We start from the raw sequence: 20,503 nt of genomic DNA on the forward strand, positions 1-20,503 counted from the left end.
CAAATGCTCTTAGCAAGCTAGATGTCCCAAAATTATACTGAAAATATGATACTGATAACAGTTAGAATCTCTTTGAGACCAGGCTTAAATTTATTTACAGTGGTGCCCCGGTCAATGACGATAATGCGTTCCAGCAAAATCGCTGTACAGCGAAATCGTCATGAAGCGGGGGGAAAAAAACATTGGAATGCATTGAAAACCGGTCAGTGCGTTCCAATGGGGGAAATACCTGCTCGTCCAGCGAAGATCCTCCATAGGGTGGCCATTTTGTGATGCCTATGTAGCAAAAATAGGTCCGGAAAATAGCGGGGAGCCATTTTGCGAACCGCCAATCAGCTGTTTTTAATCATCGTCTAGCGAACAATCGGTTCGTGAAGCAGGGTCCAAATCATCGTGAAGTGAAAAAACCGTATGGAAACCATTGTTTTGTGATTGCTATAGCGATCGCAAAAAACTCATCGTTAAGTGATTTCGTTGTCAGTTGGGGCACCACTGTATTATAAAGTACATTGCAATTTAAAACAATATTTAAAAATGTTCATGTTCATGTACAATCAAATATACTAGTGATATATAAATCAAGGGCCATGTTTGATGCAGCAGGTTCCCCTAAATTTCACTTCAGGAGGAGATCATTGGCAAACTGATGCAAGGTTGTCTTTAACCCCACTCATTAACTTTAAATGCACAATATGTGTGAAGACACTAGTGGAGTTGCAGCTACTATGCATGCTAGATGACATGGGCGCATGCTAGATGACATGGTCTTGTGACTCCTTGTGTATTCTTACAGTGGAGGTGGATAAAGAGAGATATTTGACCACCACCCAAGTTGTGTGTGGTGGGAGCAGTTGAGTGATTGCTTTCAGCAAATGTACATTCAGAACTTTGCACATGTACTGTGGGAGACAGAGATAGAACTTGTAGAGAATTTGCCTGAAGTGTCTGTCTCTAAAAAGATCAATGAAAGTGACGTCCTTTGCAACAAAAATGTAGCAGGCAAAATAGCTCTTTAAGGCTGTGAATACATGGACAAATACCATAGGATTCATTATGCTTATAAAACCTGTGACTTAGAAGTATTTTTCACTGACCTCATGATACAAATACTGATTTTAATCAGTCCAGCCCTCTTTGCTCCCAAAAGAGCTTTTTTTCTCAGCTTCTGAGGAGCTTCTACCATTTCAAGCAGAAATTATTCGAACAGGCTTTTTCCTGTGTGGTTAGTTCTGATATGTTCTTGTAAAAATGAGACGAGCGTGTCTGCAGGTGATGTTTAAGTGACTTAGGCTGTTAGGGCATGATATTCAGAATTGGGGAGGGAACAAGCCCTTACATTCTTTTCTCTCCCTCAGTCGTCCTCAGATTTAAAAACAATTTGTACAAATAGGAAATCAGCACTTGGTTGTCCTAGCACCTTATTACTGGGTTATCATTATTATTTCCCATATTTAAACTCCTGTCAGTTCCCTGTCAGATCAGTAGAGGCAGGGCCAGAAGAAAGATCAGCAGGGGTGGGACCAGAGGAAGGAAGGAAGGAGGCTGTGGGTAGGAATGTGAATCACATCACATAAAGTATGAATAGTGAACTAAATCAATCTACAGCCCCTGGGTGAGCACTCACTGCGATTTCAAATGTAAAACAAACTGCAAATCAAATCACGGCAAAGCTCCAATTTGGCTTTCCAGTGTAGTTGCACATTAAATCTGTTTCTAAATGTTATTAATCCTTTAAAACTGTTTTTAATTTGTTTGAATGCTTTCAATCTGTTCTGAATTATTTTAATCTACTGTAAATGGCCTTCAAACCCCTGGTGGGTAGGAAGGTGATAAACAAACGCTTTAAATAAATACATTTATTTTCACTTGATGCTTAGCTTGTGGTGTGCTTCCAGCAAACCATTCTCCCTTGCCTGATATATGTAGCAAAGACCACATCACACAGGAACCAGGTTTTCCTTGACACCCAGCAGAGTGTAGAGATCTTTGTCCCTACTTTAATCTTCCAAAAGCTCTCTCTGCAGGCAATCTGACCCTGTTGTGAAAGCACTTGTCATTCTTTTCTATCCTTGTTCTTGAAGCAATGTGCCACCAGGCAGATCCACTATGAAAAGGTGAAATGTGGTCCACAAGGATGGCCAAACACAATGGAACATTGCTGACCAGTGATAGAGGCACTGGCTGCCAGTTTGTCAGTCATAAGAAAAGTCCAGAAGACACACACATTGTGTTTTTGCCCCCAAAATGTAGTATTCAGATGAGAAGCTTATTATCATGCCGACCACTTTCTTTAAGATGGAAAACTTCCACTTCTGGCCATGCCAGGATTTATGCATCTGTCCTCAACAGAGAAGTAGTGGTCCTTGTAAATATCTCACGTCTTTCTCTTTGAGACTTCAGTTTCTAACCAAGTACTGGTAAACACTGTGCTTTGGTTCATGGTACATAAAAGTGTAAGCATCACAGAAGAACCTTCTGGAAAGTTTGTCCATCTGGTTGGTATCCACAGCAGCAAATTCCTCTGGTGACATAGCCAAATACTGTCCAATCTGTGGGCATTCCTTTACCACAGGGATCTTTGTTCGGTTCTTATCCACTGTTAAGAAGCACAACAACAAAAGCATTAAAATGACACATTATCAAAGAATGGGATAGAGGGAAAACATGCTAGAATAGGGTACAAAACTATGAAACACAAGTGTTTACACATTACAAAGACTGCAAGTACACTGATTTGCAGCCTATTTTACACATCTGTTGATGAGTTGATCACATGGAGGCTGCGGGCTATTCCATGCAGGGGAATGGCTTCACATCTGGAGATGAGGAATCAAGACCTTGTGCATCAAAAACATGGCTTCACATCTGGAGATGAGGAATCGAAGCGACCTTGTGCACCACCAAAAACATATTAATCAAGACAGTGTAGTAAGTGCTAAATTGTTTCTTTTTCTGTCTGGACAGCAGAAATGAGTGGTGTGGGCCAAGCTGCCATATGGTCTGTAAGCACAGATCAAGAATGTTCCAGAGCCTGTCCTGGTTGCCTAAAACACCTCACTGCAAAAACCCTTGAGAGTCAAAGTAGACATTCAGGAAAATGCCTATTGCTCCCCATTACCTTGTTCTTCCTCCTAAAATTGGATTTCCTCAGAGATGCACGGCTTGACAGAATTACAAATTCAAAATCTCGTGCTATGGCAGAGCTTTTTCGCTGTTTGAAAGAACACCCTGCCTAAAAATGTAAGCACATTTAGTTCAACCCTAAGATAGTTTGCTGTGGAAATGGCATATGTGGCATATGACTTCTTGCCTGCACTCACTTTTGTTGGCTCTATTTCTCTTGTTAAAAATAACCATATTACATTTGGGTGGGAAAGTTGTGGGGAGCTTGTTTGGAGTAAAGCCAATTTTCATTCTTAGTGTTGTGATGCAGCAGTGCTGAAGAAACAGCCAGGTACGGATGTAAGTGAATTTAGGGATAAAAAAGGGTCAGTAAGAAGGGAAAGAACCCTTAAAAAGACATTGTGAAGTGAGGCAGTGACTTTAAAAAATCAATAGCTTTTTTAAAAAATGCATCCCAGAAAATAAGGCAACTCCAAAAAAAAAAAAATTCTTACGTAGTGCACTAGCCATGCTGTCAAAGAAAAACCAGGACTTTCGAGAAGGACCATATCTAACAAAAGCCACATAATGGTTGCTCTCTATGCACAGAACCGCAAACAGATCCAAGGTGTGCTTCTTAACAGAGGGGCTGTGGAAGTTAAGTTCTTTATAAGAATGCTTCAATCTTGTCTGATGAGCCTGTGTGAAATAAACACAACAATTAGAGAAGCGTAGTATTTTTTCTTCCTTCTCCACCATCCTAAATTAAGTAGTAGTTGTAATCCTGTTTTAAACTTTCTTGAACAATACTGTTTTTCTTTCTTTTGAGTGTATCCAGGTAGGTGGTTTTCACTGGTATCACATCACAAGCTCAAAGTTTCTATCACTTCTGCCGGTGCCATGGAAGAGCAGACTGGATTGAGGTGGGTGGGGGATAGCCTGACCTTGAGGTGGAGTGGCATGCCAGTGGCCCTAATAGACACCACTGAACAGAGTTGTGTAAGAAGGGCCTTCATTACCAAATGAGTTAGATATGCTACCTTTTACGTATTGGCACCTTCATAGTTAAGCAGATAAGAGACTTTAGCAATGTCCTTTACATCAGTGGTCCCCAACCTTTGGCCTCCAGATGTTCTTGAACTACAACTCCCAGAAGCCTTCACCACCACCTCTGCTGGCTAGGATTTCTGGGAGTTGAAGTCCAAGAACATCTGGAGGCCCAAAGTTGGGGACCACTGCTTTACATCAGTGGCTCTTAACCTTTGTTACTCGGATGTTTTTGAACTGCAACTCCCAGAAACCCCAGCCAGCACAGTTAGTGGTGAAGGCTTCTAGGAGTTGCAGTCCAAAACTCCTGAGTAACCCAAGGTTAAGAACCAGTGCTTTACATCATCAGGAGGCAGACTGGTGTCTTATCTCCCACTCTCCACCAAACTTGAGATCCACTAATCAGAAGCAGAGTTAACTTCTGACCTCCACGGATGATATATTTTATATATAACTCATGTGCACAAATGTACAGCTGGTTTACTAAAAACTCAGGATGTTTACTCAAAGTAGTTAACAAGACCTTGGTCTAACAACAACACATGATGCCCTTTTACAGATGAAGAATACTGAAGCCAAAAGTGATGAGTGCAAAGCCAGCTGTGTCTGAGATTGCTCATTTGCCGCTGTTAAACTACTAGAAGCCAGATATTCTTTCCAGCCAATTGAAACTTGTTGGAAATCCTGATTTACATATAGGTGAACGATGAGACTGGCCCTAAAACTGGCAACAACTTTTGCTGGTGTCTTTGTAGAGCTGCCTACAACCACTTCTACTAGAACAGTGGTTCCCAAGCTTGGGTAACCCAGGCCTTGGATTGTAACTCCCAGAAGCCTTCACCACCAGCCAGGGTTTTTGGGAGTTGTAGTCCAAGAACACTAAATGAACCAAGATTGGGAATCCCTGTACTAGAAGAAGAGTGAAATCCTGAAGTGAAGAGATTGTCCCCCATGCATCCAGAAAAGCTGCCCTGGAGAACAAGGAAACCCTACAGAGTTGGTTTGCAGGCAAGCAGAGGCCTGCAGCACAGAAGGAAATTCTGTCCACCTGTCACTCCAAGATTTGCTTGACGTTGGGTTTACACTTTTATTTCCATCCTAAAACAATCATTTGGTAAAATCTCATACCTTTGAAATGTTGCCAAATAATTCCATGTATTTCGGGTGGAGATGAAGATCCAGATGGCACCATGAGCATCTGTATGCTGTCTGCCCACCGCATACACAACAAACCTGAGGGGCTACAATCACACAACAAGAATCTAGGTTTGATGGTGTCTTAATTACATCTATATAGCAGCTAAAGCAAATTGCTCAACACAGTGTGTGGGTTTTTTTTCTGTGTTAGATTACAACTGCTATCACCCCCAACTAGCTCTGGACATGCTGGCTGGGGATAGTGGAAGTTGTATTCTAAACTATCTGGATGAATGCAGATTGGAAAGGCTGCCCCCCCCCCGGTTACTCACCACAGACCAGCATTTCAGTAAGTCTGTCTTACCGACCCATGAATATCCCTTCTGAAAAACTAGCCTGTATGTTATTAATTTTTCTCTTTTCTGTAATACTCTATTTTTAGAAACCCCTTCTACCAAAACTATAATTTAGTATTTATTTAAAATGAGCACAGTATGTGACTCATTATGGGAGTGACACAGCCCTGGAAGATGTGACATCAGATGGGAGGGAAGTCAAGGACTGACAATGAACCTTTTTCTAAAAAAATCGCTAAGGGCTGCTCCACAGCCAAGGAGGATCAAGTACAGCTGAAGCTGAGAAAAACTGCAAGAGAGGCAGTCTGATGCTGTACATGGTTACTCCAGAGTAAGATCTATTGAATTCATTGAGATTTGCTTTGAATCAGAGGATTGTGGCTTTCTGGGAGGACGGGGACATGGCATCACAAATAAAATATGCACAAACAAAACAAAAATAAAATATACACAAAGAAAAACAAAGGTGTTGTAGTATCTTTAACAACTATATTTCAATGTGAGCTTTCACAGATTACGATTCACTTTAAGCACACTTTTCAAGATTACATATAAGCAAATTATTTTAAACACAGTCTATGGCTGATCAGAGCCAAATGTATACATCCAGGGGTCTTATAGCTATTTCTAATTATTAAGCTCATGATACAGTGAAGGATTCTACTGTCATTTGTGACCTTTTTCCTGTTCTCGCTGTCTCTGTGATTGATTTGTCCATTTCACTTCCCTGCAGGTTAGGACTTTAGTGATCAATCAATGCAGTTTCCCATGGACCACCAATTTCCAACCTGTGGGATATGGGCCACAGTTGGGAGCTAGTGCTATGTGGAATACCTGACCTAAGTATTGCATATACGTCCATAGTCTCTTTATATATACACATACAATAAGAGAGATACAAATAAATGTAACAAGTGTGAGATCTTTGAAATGAAAATAGTCTAATTTAATTCAGAAAGGCTTTGGCTTGACAGAGATCCCACTTAAACAACACCAGAACTTCCAAAGGTTTATGAACTTACCTTGATCCAGCAAATGTGTGAGGTCAAGTTCTAGAGAGGGATACACTGATGAAAACTTTTTGAAAATCTTTCCAAACCTGGGCATCTGCAAGACGAGGCAGGCTGGAATCTGAAAGGCAAAGAAGAATTTGGGGTTTTTTTATGAACTGCATTACAGCTCATGATGGATTGGGTGAAAAACACTTGTTCCTGAATGGATTGTTGCTACTGTTGTTATCGCATGAAATATATCTGCAGAAAAGGGATGGAGAATTTGCAGTCCTTCAGATATTGGTGGACTGGCACTTTCAATCCTCCATGGCCATTTGTCTTGCTGGATGGGGCTGATGGGAGCTGGTGGCTACAGGTTCCCCAGCACTGCTGTAGATGTTAAAAATGATGACCTTGGGGTTTGATTTCAGATCTTAGCTCAGATATGGGATACATGCACATCCACAGGCAATCAGAGTATCTGAGCCTCAGTTTTCCATTTGTGGTGTGCAGAATCATGGAACCCAACATATAGGAATATCAAACCAAGTGAACTAAACATTATCCAGTTCTTTGTGTGTTACAACAATAGCAAAATATTGGTTTTGAAGAACTGAGGAGGTGGCGATCATTTTGAGAAAAGTGGAGTAGCGAACCACCTTGGACTGGCATAGTACAACCATCCAGATGTTGTTGGACTGTGGCTCCCAGCATTCCTCATCATTGGCTGTATTGTGCAGATGGGGATGCTGTCCAGCAACATCTGGAGCCCACTCTGGCTTTCAGACTCTTGTTCTTTCTAATTTATTTGCTCACCACAAGCCCATCCAGCATTTCATCCCTACATTGTATAAATTACGTGAGCTCTGGAAGGATGGGGAGAAAAAGAAGACAGGGCATTGTGCTTATATGAATAGGAATCCCCCTCCACCTATGCAAAGTGTTATCTTCAGCCATTGCGTACCTCACCCAACTTTAGGTCATTGGAGAGCAAGGACTTTTCTAGCAGCTGCTGCACAGTGGGGACTTTGATGGTGGCATCTGTCTCTGCAAGGATCTGATAGCAGTTATACTCAAGCACTTCGCTCTCTGACCTAAAATTTTAGATGGAGAAGAAATATTAAATTTTCTAGCATATATATCAGCCTTATCTAACCTGGAGCTCATCAGATATGTAGAACTATATCTCTCATCATCCCCAGGTAGCACATCAATTATTGGGAATGATGGGACTTTTAGATCTATATAGATGAGATGAACTTGGTTGAGGAAAGTTGGCACAGATACTGTATATATATTACATGTTTACCATGGATAAAATCTGCCTTAGGAATATTTATTGCATTAGAAGACTGAATAGCTTTTCTACTATGAAAGCAGCTATGCAAATTTAGGGGGTGTTCGAGCTTTTCTCTGTTTTTCCCTGGGAGAAAACTCTCCGGGGCATCCCATCTCCTTTCCTGCCAGTCAATGCAATATAGACATCAGGGTGTTCCTTGGTGGCTACATTTTTAAGATAAAGGTCAGAACTGGGCGGCTACAAGTATGGTTGACAGCTGATCCGAAAACTATACATAGGCACTGGCTAGGCTATTGGTAGGAGTCTTCTTAGGAGTGGTCCAGGTTATCTGAGTTTGGAGAAGTTATTCTTTTGGAGTACAAGAGTTACTCAGCTGGCACTCTTGGAGTTATAGTCTAAAACAATAACTTTTCAAAGCTCTGCCATTTTTCCTTTCAGACCAGCTGATGCAGATATTTCTGTTTTAGCCTTTAAAAAAAGCTGTTCTGAACCCAAGATATGATTCCATACTATGCCAATCCAAAAAAACTACTGAGTGGCACCTTCTCAGGCTGTCCCAAACTGCTCAAGCCACTCAAGATGCTGGGGTGCATTCCTGTACCCCTTTCTGGTTCCATAACAAAACGTTATGTAGATATGATAATTCATTTTTTTTCTGGGAGATGGCATCCTTAGCCACTGTTATGATATCAGATCCCTGAAAGCAGAGATAAACAGCTATAGGTACATCAAACTCTTACCTAATTTTCAGCAAGGGTTCTACAGCCAAGACTTCTCCTAGAAGGACATTCAAGAATTCTTCTGGATCTGTACAACAGAGTAGCTGTTAGGACAGCCAAATGGTTCAAGCAATCAGCTTTCCGTGTCATAAGGCTGCACCATTTTCATTGTGGACAGACACTTACCTTTCTCTTCTGTAACAAAGCTTTCGCATCGCAGCATTCTCCTCAAGTTCATCACGTTCTCAGCTCCCACATAGCCGTGCCTGGCAAGGAGCAAAACTTTGATGAGTTTATGCTGCTTTCACCTGCTTAGCGTCCAAAGACTGGGGAAGTTACTTTGAGGCAATTACAGCTCCCAGACATGTCCATGTTGGCTGTGGGAAGTTAGGAGCTGTAGTAACTGCGCCAAGCTCTGTCAGTGGCTTGGCCTTATACACTGTTTGATAATTTATAGATAACTACAGCTAGAAATGCAACCATTTTGGATGTAACCAAGGAGACTACTGGGCAAAAATATCCCTTAGGGAGCTGCAGGGGCAGGTTGCTATCATGATGGAAACTGATGCTACCTCACGACTAGTTCTCTCTTTATCCAAGTCCTGTCCTGTGCTCAGTTTGTACAGAAAAAAAGCCCAGGTATTAGTATAACTGTGTGCTCTAGCTTAATGCAAAACCCACTGTCTGGAAATGAAATTGGCCTTGTAAAAAGTAGATCCATTGCAATTTCCTATTCTCTTTTATTTATTTACTCACTACATGTATATCTTGCCTATCTTTCATTGAGCTCAAGGAAATGTTCATTTTCAGAACTGCAACTCCTATAACCAGCATAAAGTACTCAGTGTGTGATTCTGGCAATCATTGCCCCCCCCCAATGTATCCTGTCTCCGCACCATCTCAAGATAACTCAAGAAGGTTCATGGATGAACTGGGTCTCCTTGTGCCTAGCCGAACCCTTGGTGTACTATGGCCGGGCAAGAGCAAAATCCAAATGCGTTAGTAGATCTCTCTGGGGTATTTGCAGTACATTGGTACCCTGCACTTTCTTCAGTTCAGCAATATAGGTTAAAAGGAGAGTAGAAAGTGTCACTTATTTTTGCTATTGTTAAAAATTTGGGAGTCAGAGATTTGTGCGACCCTATAGCAAATCAAAAGAGTTTGATCAGTAGATCTTCTCTCTGCCTGCCACTGACTGTTGCAGGAGAAAACTTATATTTCAAAAGCTGGAAAAGTTGAGGGAGGAGAGAGCAGGCAGCTCCCAGAAATCTCTAGTCACCATGTCTACCTCTGGACATTATAGCACAAAAATGTGATATTTCCAAACTCTGAAAGGAGAGTTGTTTTATTTTCGCCTTCTTTTCTCACAATGAAAAATTTCTTCATTAGCAGGTGATACATGTCACTGGCAGAAGAAGCAATAAATAACAATCTGATACGGAAAACATAATAGCCAAACTTGACTACCACTGGTTGTTGTTGTTTAGTTGTTTAGTCGTGTCTGACTCTTTGTGACACCATGGAGCAGAGCACGCCAGGCCCTCCTGTCTTCCACTGCCTCCCGGAGTTGGGTCAGATTCATTCTGGTAGCTTCAATGACACTGTCCAACCATCTCATCCTCTGTCGTCCCCTTCTCCTCCTGCCTTCACAACTGGTTAGGTGGTTTTAAAAAAATCATCTAATGGAACTCACTGCCTCAAAGGCTGCACAATCTGTTGCCTCAGGATTTGCTGTGCCCTTGTGTCTTTTACATCAGCAGAATAGAGGATGCCATCCAGGGCAGAGGAGAAACTGAACAAACTGCAAAGGAGTAAATACACATTGATCATGTCAGCTGGAATATGAAGGAGACATACACACTATTAAGCACAAAATGACAATAACAACTACATAGACCTGGCTAACAACTAGACCAACCATAGATGGTGCAGGCCCTGAGATAACAGCATTCTCCAAATGACTGTGTTCTATTTTAGCTTTGTCTAGTTGTCTGCTTTCCGGGAGGTATATACATTGGGTAGCATTGCTTGGGCCCAGGACACAATGGCTGAAATCCTCTTTCTTGGTGTAATAAGTCACACCAAAGGACACCCATTTAATCAGTGGGGATTTGATAAGTCAACTTCTACATAAGTTCCATTGGTTCAAATAAGCCTACTCTCTACTTGTGACTTACTGTGCTAAAGAGTATGCCCATTTAAATCAATGGTATTATAAAGGGGTTGGCTCGCCCAATCTTACTCGCTTACTCTAGTGAGATGCACCAGGCTAAACAGCAGGATTTCAACCACTGTTGAAGGGGCAACCTCAGACTCAGGTTCTATCTAGAGTTAACGCCGAACACACCTGAAGAGGGTTGTGTCAAGGTAGCAGGAGTTGCAGTGTCCCTGGATGCCTTTCATGGCACCTTCCATCTTCTGCAGAACCTCCTGATTCCATGCTGCCTCAGCATTGTCTTCTGCCAAGTACTGGCTTAGACAACTGCCCTCTAGAAAAAAAAATAGTTGGATCAATATGTGAGACAATGGGCCCTGTTATTCATCATTATGATAATGAAAAAATTAAATCAAAGCTCCCCAGACTTGCGTCCCCAATCACTATTGGACTTCAGCTCCCTTAAGAAGTGTGGGGAGACCCAGTTTCAATTCCCCCAGCCGCTGGGGTGACTTTTTGCTGGTCACTATAAGGCAGAATGGCCCTCTATATGTTTCTAGCCTCTAGCTTCCACCAGCCTTAGCTTATAGGATCAACACAGAGGAATTATGGAAGATGTAACCTTTCCTGGAAGCTCTTTTAGAGTGGAAGAGCAAGGCATAAATGTAAATAAACAGATAAAAGGGTTTTAAAAATATAAGAATTTTACAAACTAAAAGCAATTCTACCTTACATTATAGGATTAAAGGTGTTTCACAGACATGGAATGGTTGAAGAAGTAAAGAATGCTGGACTTCCAAACTTTTTTAAAAGGGTCTCACCTTTCCAAGATGGGCAGGTGTAGTGGATAGAATGCCTGACTTGGATCCAGGAGTTCTGGATTCAAATCTCCACTTACATATGGAAATTCCTTCTAGAGGAGCAACGGTAAATCACATTTTGAAAATCTCACAAATATTGTAAGCCCTATTAGGACTGCCGTAATTAGGAAGCCACTTGATGGTACATAATTGCAATCAGTTTTACAGGAATATTTATTCTCTATAGTGCCTTGCTTGGGCTGAGAAGGAATAAATAAACACTTTTAATTAACAAAGTAGCAAACAGTCATCTAGCTGGAGTCTTTATGGGCTCTTACCAATGTCTTGACATCTGAGGGAACTGGTAATGCTGGAGCTAACGGTGACGATCTTGCTTGCATCAACCTTCAGCCTTGAATAGTTGTTACCAAAGGAAACAATTCCAGAATTCTGGGTCAGTTTGGGAAGCAGAGAAGAAGGATTACTGTAGAAGAATTCTCTAAAAGCAGACTCTGTACCTTCTTCCTTACAAAAAAGGTGTTTCTTTAATGTACCATTGATATATATTTTAGGGAAATCTTCCATCTGCTATATTTAGCATAACTTTTTAGAATGTTTATCACAGGAAGAAAAGTGCAAGGGGCATGATGGTGCATAGAAAAAGTGCATGCAGTTTTACACACAGGGAAGCAAGCAATGCTTTGCGTATCTGAAAGCATATGCAGTAGATTTACTCCTGAGCAGACAAGCATAGAGTTGAGCTATGCTTAGTTAGAAAATGTCGACATTGGTAAAGACTGAAAGCCACTCAGCCAGCTTTGTTGTTGTCCAGTACCCTTAGCCTTGCCAGCTGCTGGAATGTGGCTCGGAGGTGATTACCAAACTGGAATTCAGTCACTGGCTGAATCAAAACATTTTCCAGCTCCTACCACACCCTGAACTAGAGGGTTAAGGAATAGACAGATTGAGCCATAGAAAGGAATAGGAAGTTCCAAGGCTTTGCTCTGTAGTAACTGATTAACACTGCTTTCTTATAACCAATTACCTACGAGGAAGCTCAACTAAATTTGATGGGAATTCTGAGTAAACACACATAGCATTGTAGTGCAAGAACAACATCAAGACCAATCCTGACATGTAAGCCTCTTGCTGCCTTACCAACAACTCCACCTCGATCAGGACCATCTTCAGTTCTCCAAAGCCTGGCTTCCTGTGTCGTTCCCAGAAGCTTTTCACAATACCAGCTGTCACCGCTCTGCCATATCTGATCCGTACCACATCATGGATTTGCAGACAGCAAATGGAAGCAAAGAGTTGCTCATTGCAAAACAGGCCATGTCTTTTTTGTGGGCTCTCAACCGTGAGCAAGAGACCAGCTTGGTGCCGGCTGAGAGGTTTGATATGACTGTTCATCAGTATTATGACGGGCCTGGATTTCAGGTCCACAATGCGACCCATGGCATGCTTGCCTTCCAGAAAGCAACCTATAGATCCCACAGGGATCTTCTTTCTGCCTGCATGGATCTCTCGAGTGACAATGAAAGCCTCTTTCTTCTCTAGAGCTAATTCCATGACTGGAAATGCAATCTGTAAACATGATAAAACAAGAAAGTGCAAGAATTCTTGTAAAGACCAACCTACAGCCACTAATAATTGATACATGATTAATAGCACAGTGAACAATGGGATTAATTAATTAATTAATTAACTTACTAATTCAGTTATTAATTAATATTATTTATATACTGCCTTTCTACCCATAGGGGACCCAAACCAGCTCACAACAATTAAAACATACAATAATACATTAAAATATTATACAAAGCTATTATTAAAAAACAAAAATTGATCCACATTGAGAACAATTTTTGAAAAAAAAATTCATTGTAAAGGTAGGATTAGGTAAGGGGCAGCTGGGATAGGGGTACCCTTGGAGGGGGTGGATTTGAATGGATACATTACAGATCAATATTTTTCATAGTAATTCTATACATTCTCTTCTAGTAATACTTCCACATATCAGAAAGAAATATAAACAGTAAGCGAGAGAGAGAAATCAAATTCAGACGGATATAGTGTTATTCTACTTATTGATTATGTAGATGATAGTCTTTATCCATTCTCATACATTTTCCTTTTATTTCTTATTTCCCAAGGGATATGTTTCAATGTCTTCAGATTCCTTCCTTCTCTTACATATTGTTTATCTTGCCTTGCTTTCAGAATTTTGTCTCTATGTGTGGTTTTAGTGAATCTAATTTGTACCTCTCTTGGGAGATTATTTTTTAAAATAAATACTGAGGATGTTCTTTTGGCCGCATCTATATTCCACTTAATTTCATCCTTCTCACAATTCACCCAGTCTGATAGTAAATCAGTTGTAGCTTCTAAGACGTCTTCATTTTGAGTTTCTGGTACATTCTGTATTCTCAGAATATGTGATGCATTCTCCATCTGGATTTGAGTGTTTCATGTTGGTTTCGTCTAGTTTCAACTTTTCTTAAGTCCTTCTGAAGTTCTATTACTTTTTTCTCCATTTTCTTTGCTAATCTCACTGTCTTCTGTATTTCTTGATTTTGCTATGACATATCTTCTTTCATTTGCCCCAATTGTAAATTCTTGTCCTCTTGTTGTTTGGAGAGGCCAGACACTTTAATTTTCAGGGCTGAAATATCAGACTTAATTACATCAAACTTTCTATCAAAATGGCTTGTCTGTTGGCTGAGCATGGTGCTCATGAGCTTCTCAGAATATTCTTTCATTAATAAAGAAGACTGGGTTTCTTGCATCAATTTCAGTAGTGTAGATTCTGGTACCAGATTTCCTTTCCCTGCCTTAGGTTTTGCAGTTATTTTTGTATTTTCAAAAAAGACCCTTTATATGACAGTTCTCCAATATTCTCCACTGATATCTGCTCCCCCCCTTCTTATTTAAACTTTAATAATCTAGGACATTAGAAATATGGAAATGTGGAAGGGTATGAGAGCAACCAACAAAAAGAGATCAAGCAACCAACAAATAGGGATCACCCAATATACATTGCATCAAACAAAAAAAAAATCAATGTTCTTAATGAAGAGGGGAAACTTTCCTTGACCACCCCCAAATGGGGAGACTATATCCTGAATATAATAAGTATGGTAAATATTACTTCACTTCAAGGGAGCTATTTATGTCTAGATTTAACAAAGGAAAAAAAAGAGCCAAAAGTCAGCTAGTTCACAGTTCTAGGCACCTTTCCAGGCTTTGAGTAGAAAAAGATAAGGTGAGATAAAGCAGAAGAGAAGCTCCTTGTCTCTTCTAGCATCGCCATGGAGTTTCAGGAACAGCAGGAAAATTTAAATAATAAACCCCCAAAAACTACTTTTCCAACTCCTCCCCCAACCATGCTCAACAAAATGAATCAAATCAAGATGAAAGAAAAATAGAATCCCATCTATTCCCTTTTGTAATCCACCACAGGGGAGAGTCACCTCGTTTATGAGCAGCCTTCATTTTCTACTTTCGTCTCTGTACAGGACATACTGGTTTCTTCAGGAATAAATAAACTTCAGGTGGGTGTAGGCATAATCTAAATGATCAGAGTTATGAGACTGTTCAATAACATTCAATAATATCCTGGCGGGTCTCTAAGAGGAACGTTGCGGACAGATAGTTCAGCAATTCATCAGGCGAAAAGTCTCTTTTAATGAACTTCTGTGTTCCCTCCAGTCCTCTTCAGCTGCCCGCTTCTGAATTCTTTCAATGTTCAGTCTTGCAGCCTACTTCTCCCACCTACCTTCATATATCTGCAGTAGATTTCCAACTGTTCAGCTCATATGTAGTAATAAAAATAAATTTGCTTACAGTGGTGTCTGTAAATCTGGGATATAATTGCATATCCGTTCTCCAGCCTCCTGGACTGTGTCAATTTTTCAGACCGGCCAAAGAGAATGGCAACCTTCTGAGATAGGGAGGTAGCTCAGGGCTCCCCCCACCCCTTCTCAGATGGCGCTTCTCTTCTTCAGATATATTTTCCTCTCCTGAAAAATTTGATTAGGCTATCTCAAGCCTACAGAACTTCCATCAGTGGTTACAATTGAGAGAGAGCTCTCGATTTGCAGCCTCCATCCATCTCGGCCCCGCCTCCTCCCTGGAAATTAAGAAAAGAAAGAGAAAGAGTAGAACAGGAGAGAAGGGAGAGGAGTAAATGTTGAGTGCGGGAGATGATGAAGACGGAAGACTGGAGAAGGCTTGGGAGGTGCTGGAACCCGGGGGATATTCCAAGTAAGAGGAGTTCCTTGGAGACGCATCTATGCCCCTGTTGCCTGTACAGACAGGAATGACGATGAAGGAATGGTTGCCAGCCAAGCCACCAGGACCATGGAACTCTAGTTTTGGTAACCCCTTCATTTTAGAAGATTGGAAGCCCCTTCTCACCATGTTGGAGGAAGGTGAAAGAGACTATGTTCCAGTTCAAGACAATGTTTTATTTGTTAGGAACACTACGGTTTTCTTTGCTTCAGCCAACAAACTGTCTTAGCCCAAACTTGCCATGGATAAGTTCTATCTTATGTGTTCTTTTGTGACAGACAGTAAACTGATATTGCCCAATATGGCATGCCAGAAATCTCTGCCTCAGTACCCCCTTTCAGACATACTGTAACACAAACACAAATTATCATTGGATTTAAATGGCAGTTTTCTATTAAGAAAAGTATTTTGATTCACATTTTAACACCAAGTGATTTATATAAGTGTTGGTTAAGAAGGCTTCTTTCTTTTACTCAAATCTGGTTAAAATACACAATCAGAAGACTAGCCATCTATTTCCTGCCTTCACAGTTTTAAAAAACTATTATTCGTTAGACAGAAAACATTTTGGTACCTATCAGTTGCCTTCACTTCATTCTACAAAGAAACAACCTTGCTTACCTGGCCTGGGAAAGGATCCGATTTCTGGTCTCACAGTTATTGTTCACAGCCTGGCTTGCAGTTTTTATAAGAGCACCAAGGGTGTGCCTTCTATCTTGGATAGCAGGACAGCCTCCGGGGTGGATTTTGTAAACACAGAACAACATTAGCATGTTCCATACTTCTGTTCACACCCCTGAGAATCAGTCCATGCTTCTTTAAATCTTAACTACAACTACTTTCAGTGTGTAAAGTGTTGAAATGTGTGCCCCTTTGCACCATCTTCCCCTACACCACCTGTAAAGGAGCAAAAAGGATTTTCCAATCACTTCAATCCCAGTTTCACTGCAGCAAAAAGTGATCACATCACTAGTACAGGATAAAGCTAGAGCCACCATAGCTCGGAAGCGGAAAGCTATCCAGAAAAGGAATTTCAGGTAAATAGCACAGTGAAAATGTGGAATTTCTGTTAAAAAAATAAAACTCATGCTGAGGACATTGGGAAAGGAATTGAAAGTCAGGCTGTCAATATGAAAATAACATTGATGTAGAATCATGGGTGGAATATTGTTTACACAGTTCTGGCCATTGCCCTAAAATAGGTTGTCATAGAGTTGAAGTGATGGTGAGAGGAAGCGGAAGCAGCCAAATTAACCAAAGGGCAGGACCAAGTCCCCTGTGAGGAATGCTTGAAATGCCTGGGACCTTTTACTTCAGGGAAAACGAGGGAGACAAGTAAAAGATGACTTGACCGAAGGGCACAGTGTGGTGAAAGTGGGTAGGATGGCTTCTCCCTCCTCACATAATACTAAGGTCACCTATGGAAACTGGGAAATTCTGAATAGATTTTTTAAAAAGTTCTTCACAAAGCATGTTGTCAGTCTTTCAGAAGATGTGCTCGTGGGATGGCTGCCAGATTTGACAGCTTTAAAAGGAGATTGTATGAATTAATTGAGTGCGAGTATACCAACGGCAACTATTCATGATGGCTCTATACATTATCTCCGGTATCAAAGACAGTCTGCCTCTTAATACTAATTGCTTGGGAACATGAACTGGAGCACTACTGCATTCCTCTCCAGAGATGGGAAAAGTTAATTTTTTTTGCCGATACTCTCGGAACATCTGAGCCCTTAAGACTAATAGTGATTTTAATCCATAAAGTAACTTCCCCATGTTCAAAGAAAAAGCAATGTAAAGTAGGAGAGCATTCTATTTATTTATTTTCTAAGTGCCTGATCTTTTCATATATTTCTTGCTCTGAGTCACCTAATCCTTTTTTCAAAGGCATGCCATAAGAATAAAAGAAAGACACTGCAAAATCTTTCCCATGGAAACCATACAGTTTCGCCGAAAATAAGACAGGGTCTTATATTAATTTTTGCTCCAAAAATGCATTAGGGCTTATTTTCAGGGGATGTTTTATTTTACAGTCATGTCATCTTCTGGTTTCTGCACAATGTTGCAGAATGGTGGAGGGCAGGGTTTCACTTAACTAGGGCTTATTTTGGGGGTAGAGCTTATATTACAAGCATCCTGAAAAATCATACTAGGGCTTATTTTCAGGTTAGGTCTTATTTTCGGGGAAACAGGGTAATATTTGTGAGACAGAGTTATGATTAATAGTCATCTTCTAGGCTAGTTCTACATAGATATGACCTCACTGAATTGGTACTTATGTAACACTACAAAGAACAACACATAATACCGCTTTAGGTAATTATTGTTTGCAGTAGTGCTCATTCTGCCTGATTCACCATGCATGTTATGTTCTATTGGGTGGGGTATCTGACAACACGTAATTCCATCGGTAGCAGAAAACCAGGTCATCCGAAGCAGAAGCATTTTGGGCATGCTGGACTTGCTCATACATGTGTGCTTGTGAGTATACACAGTTGTAAGAATGATTAACAGCAGTATATAAGCATATAAGTAAGTATATAAGCTTGTGTCTTCTTTAGTTGTTCTGGTATGACATACATTATCTATTGAATATAAAAATATATAAAATATTTGTATGACACTTTCCCTCCAATTAATTCAAGGTAGTATACATAGTTTTTCTCCTCCCTCCTTTGTGTTCACAGCCTCCCCATGAGATAAGGCAGACAGAGAAACAGTTGCATGGCTCAGTGAACCTGGATCTGTGATGTTCACCAACACTGGAAGTAAAATTAAACTTTCAGCTCAGTTGGCTTCTTTGTGTAATGGCGAGATGGTGCACCATCTTGCTTGTTGCCTCAGGTGGCCAGATGTCTTGGGTCAGCCCTGTTCCTCTACCTGTACTATTGCACATGTAATGGTGATTCAGCTGGGGGCTTCTGAGAGTAATAAAAAAAACCATAAAACTTTTAAAATTGTAGAACAATTTAATAAATCATTTTACACCTCCAATTGATACTTTTTGGGACTGTTTTAAACATTCTGCGGGCTCTGCAGTTGCTCCTCAAAATGCCAACTGTGTGACTGAGGACGAACTTGCACATGAGAATCCTTGAATACCGTCCTTACATGGGCCAATCAGCTCATATGTGAAGCAAGTGTACTAGAACACTTAGTTGTAAGAACACAGGAAGTAGATCAGCCCAACTTGGAACAATTTGTATGAGGTTTGGCTTGAAGCAGAATGGCCAGCTTAAGTTCTGACATGAGCAAAGACTTTCAAAGTGCTTTGGATTGATGCAGAAACCTTTAAAACTAACAGGAAAAAGCCATAGAAAAGCTGAAAGCCCATTGCTTAGTGTAGTGTCACAACTAGAATCAGTGGCAATTTGGTGAGCCAATGTCTCCATAAGTTCTATTGATTCAATGCACATGCCCAGTACTTAGAAAAACCTTCCCCCACTAGCTCCCTTATTAACTCCCCCATTAGCTCTCCTTTACTACAGTTTTCCAACTGTAATATTAGGTAGCTCTCTAAGGACTTTAGATAGTAGCAGGACAAAAGAAGTATCAATGGACATGACTGAACACTCATATATGCTTTTCAAAATTGTATTCTGTTTTTCAAAAATGGCAAATTGCAAATATACACTTAGTACTCAAACCCCTGAAGCTAGCTGTCTGACATTTAGGAGGTTCATGTCCTGCTTTTGGTTTTATAATATGTCCAAATTCTCATATGTTAGAGAAAAAAGCCATTTTGATTTTCCAGTGCTAGTTAAGGGGGCAATTCACACTAATCTGAATTTCTGAACTGGTCCAAATCCAGGGACTAAAGCAAACTGGGGGGGGGGGGGAGGGGGGCTCCACATCTCTCCAGACTGCATCCAGATCTAGTCTACAGCACCGAACTGGCCTCTGAAAGAAATCAAGAGATAGCTGGGCAGCTGTAATAGGAAGCTGTTTTATATAGAGAGAGCTAGCCCTAGATTGTCAACCGTGACTGGCGGCTGCTCCTCACAGTTTCAGGAAGGATTCTTTTCTGGCCCTAGCTGGAGATCCCTGGCATTCCCAGCTTCCCACCCAAATACTAATCAGGTCTGGCCTTGCTTAGTTTCTGATGAGGGTGGGCATGTTCTGGATGGCACACAGGTCACTGAGCATACAGAGGGATTCCAGCAGTTGTACTCCTGAAAAACAAATTTTCCAGGCTTTCCTTCAAGAGACGACAAAGCTGGCATGGACGCTTTTTGTATTTCCCCACTACTCCCATCTGCCTGGCTCTTCCAAGGTCTCCTTCACGGACCCTGCCGTACGGTGTTCGTCTTCTAGAGGTGTTACGTGCGCATCCAACTTACTGCAATCCCAAAAGAGTTTCCAAACTAGGCGAGCCATTTAAGGGGTGGTTTTACTAGGGTCATATACCTCCCCCCGCCCCCGCCCTGCCAGTTACCATGGCTGCGAAGGTATTTGATCCCTGATCTCTTGAGCTAGTGCAACACTCTCCGCTTCAGCGCACTAGTCCCCACAGTTCTATATAATAGATGAAAGTCTGGCTCCGGTAATAATAAGAGGCTTTGCAATGCCTGCAGTGTCTTCCCCCCCCCCCCCGCCGCCCAG

General features: G+C 41.1%; 1 protein-coding gene across 1 annotated transcript; it reads right to left on the reverse strand.

The window, feature by feature from the left end:
- Positions 1-1,841: 1,841 nt before the first annotated feature.
- On the reverse strand, positions 1,842-20,186 carry LOC110083023 (ubiquitin carboxyl-terminal hydrolase CYLD). The gene is made up of 11 exons (XM_072997002.2): positions 12,767-20,186; positions 11,947-12,058; positions 11,001-11,142; positions 10,347-10,454; positions 8,840-8,919; positions 8,675-8,741; positions 7,599-7,728; positions 6,665-6,773; positions 5,278-5,390; positions 3,618-3,801; positions 1,842-2,596 (listed from the first exon to the last, which is right to left on the reverse strand). The coding sequence occupies exons 1-11, from the start codon at positions 13,268-13,270 to the stop codon at positions 2,397-2,399; spliced, it is 1,749 nt and encodes a 582-aa protein (XP_072853103.2). The 5' UTR covers positions 13,271-20,186; the 3' UTR covers positions 1,842-2,396.
- Positions 20,187-20,503: the final 317 nt, after the last annotated feature.

Source organism: Pogona vitticeps, chromosome 4 (assembly GCF_051106095.1).
Source record: "Pogona vitticeps strain Pit_001003342236 chromosome 4, PviZW2.1, whole genome shotgun sequence".
Lineage (NCBI taxonomy): Eukaryota > Metazoa > Chordata > Lepidosauria > Squamata > Agamidae > Pogona > Pogona vitticeps.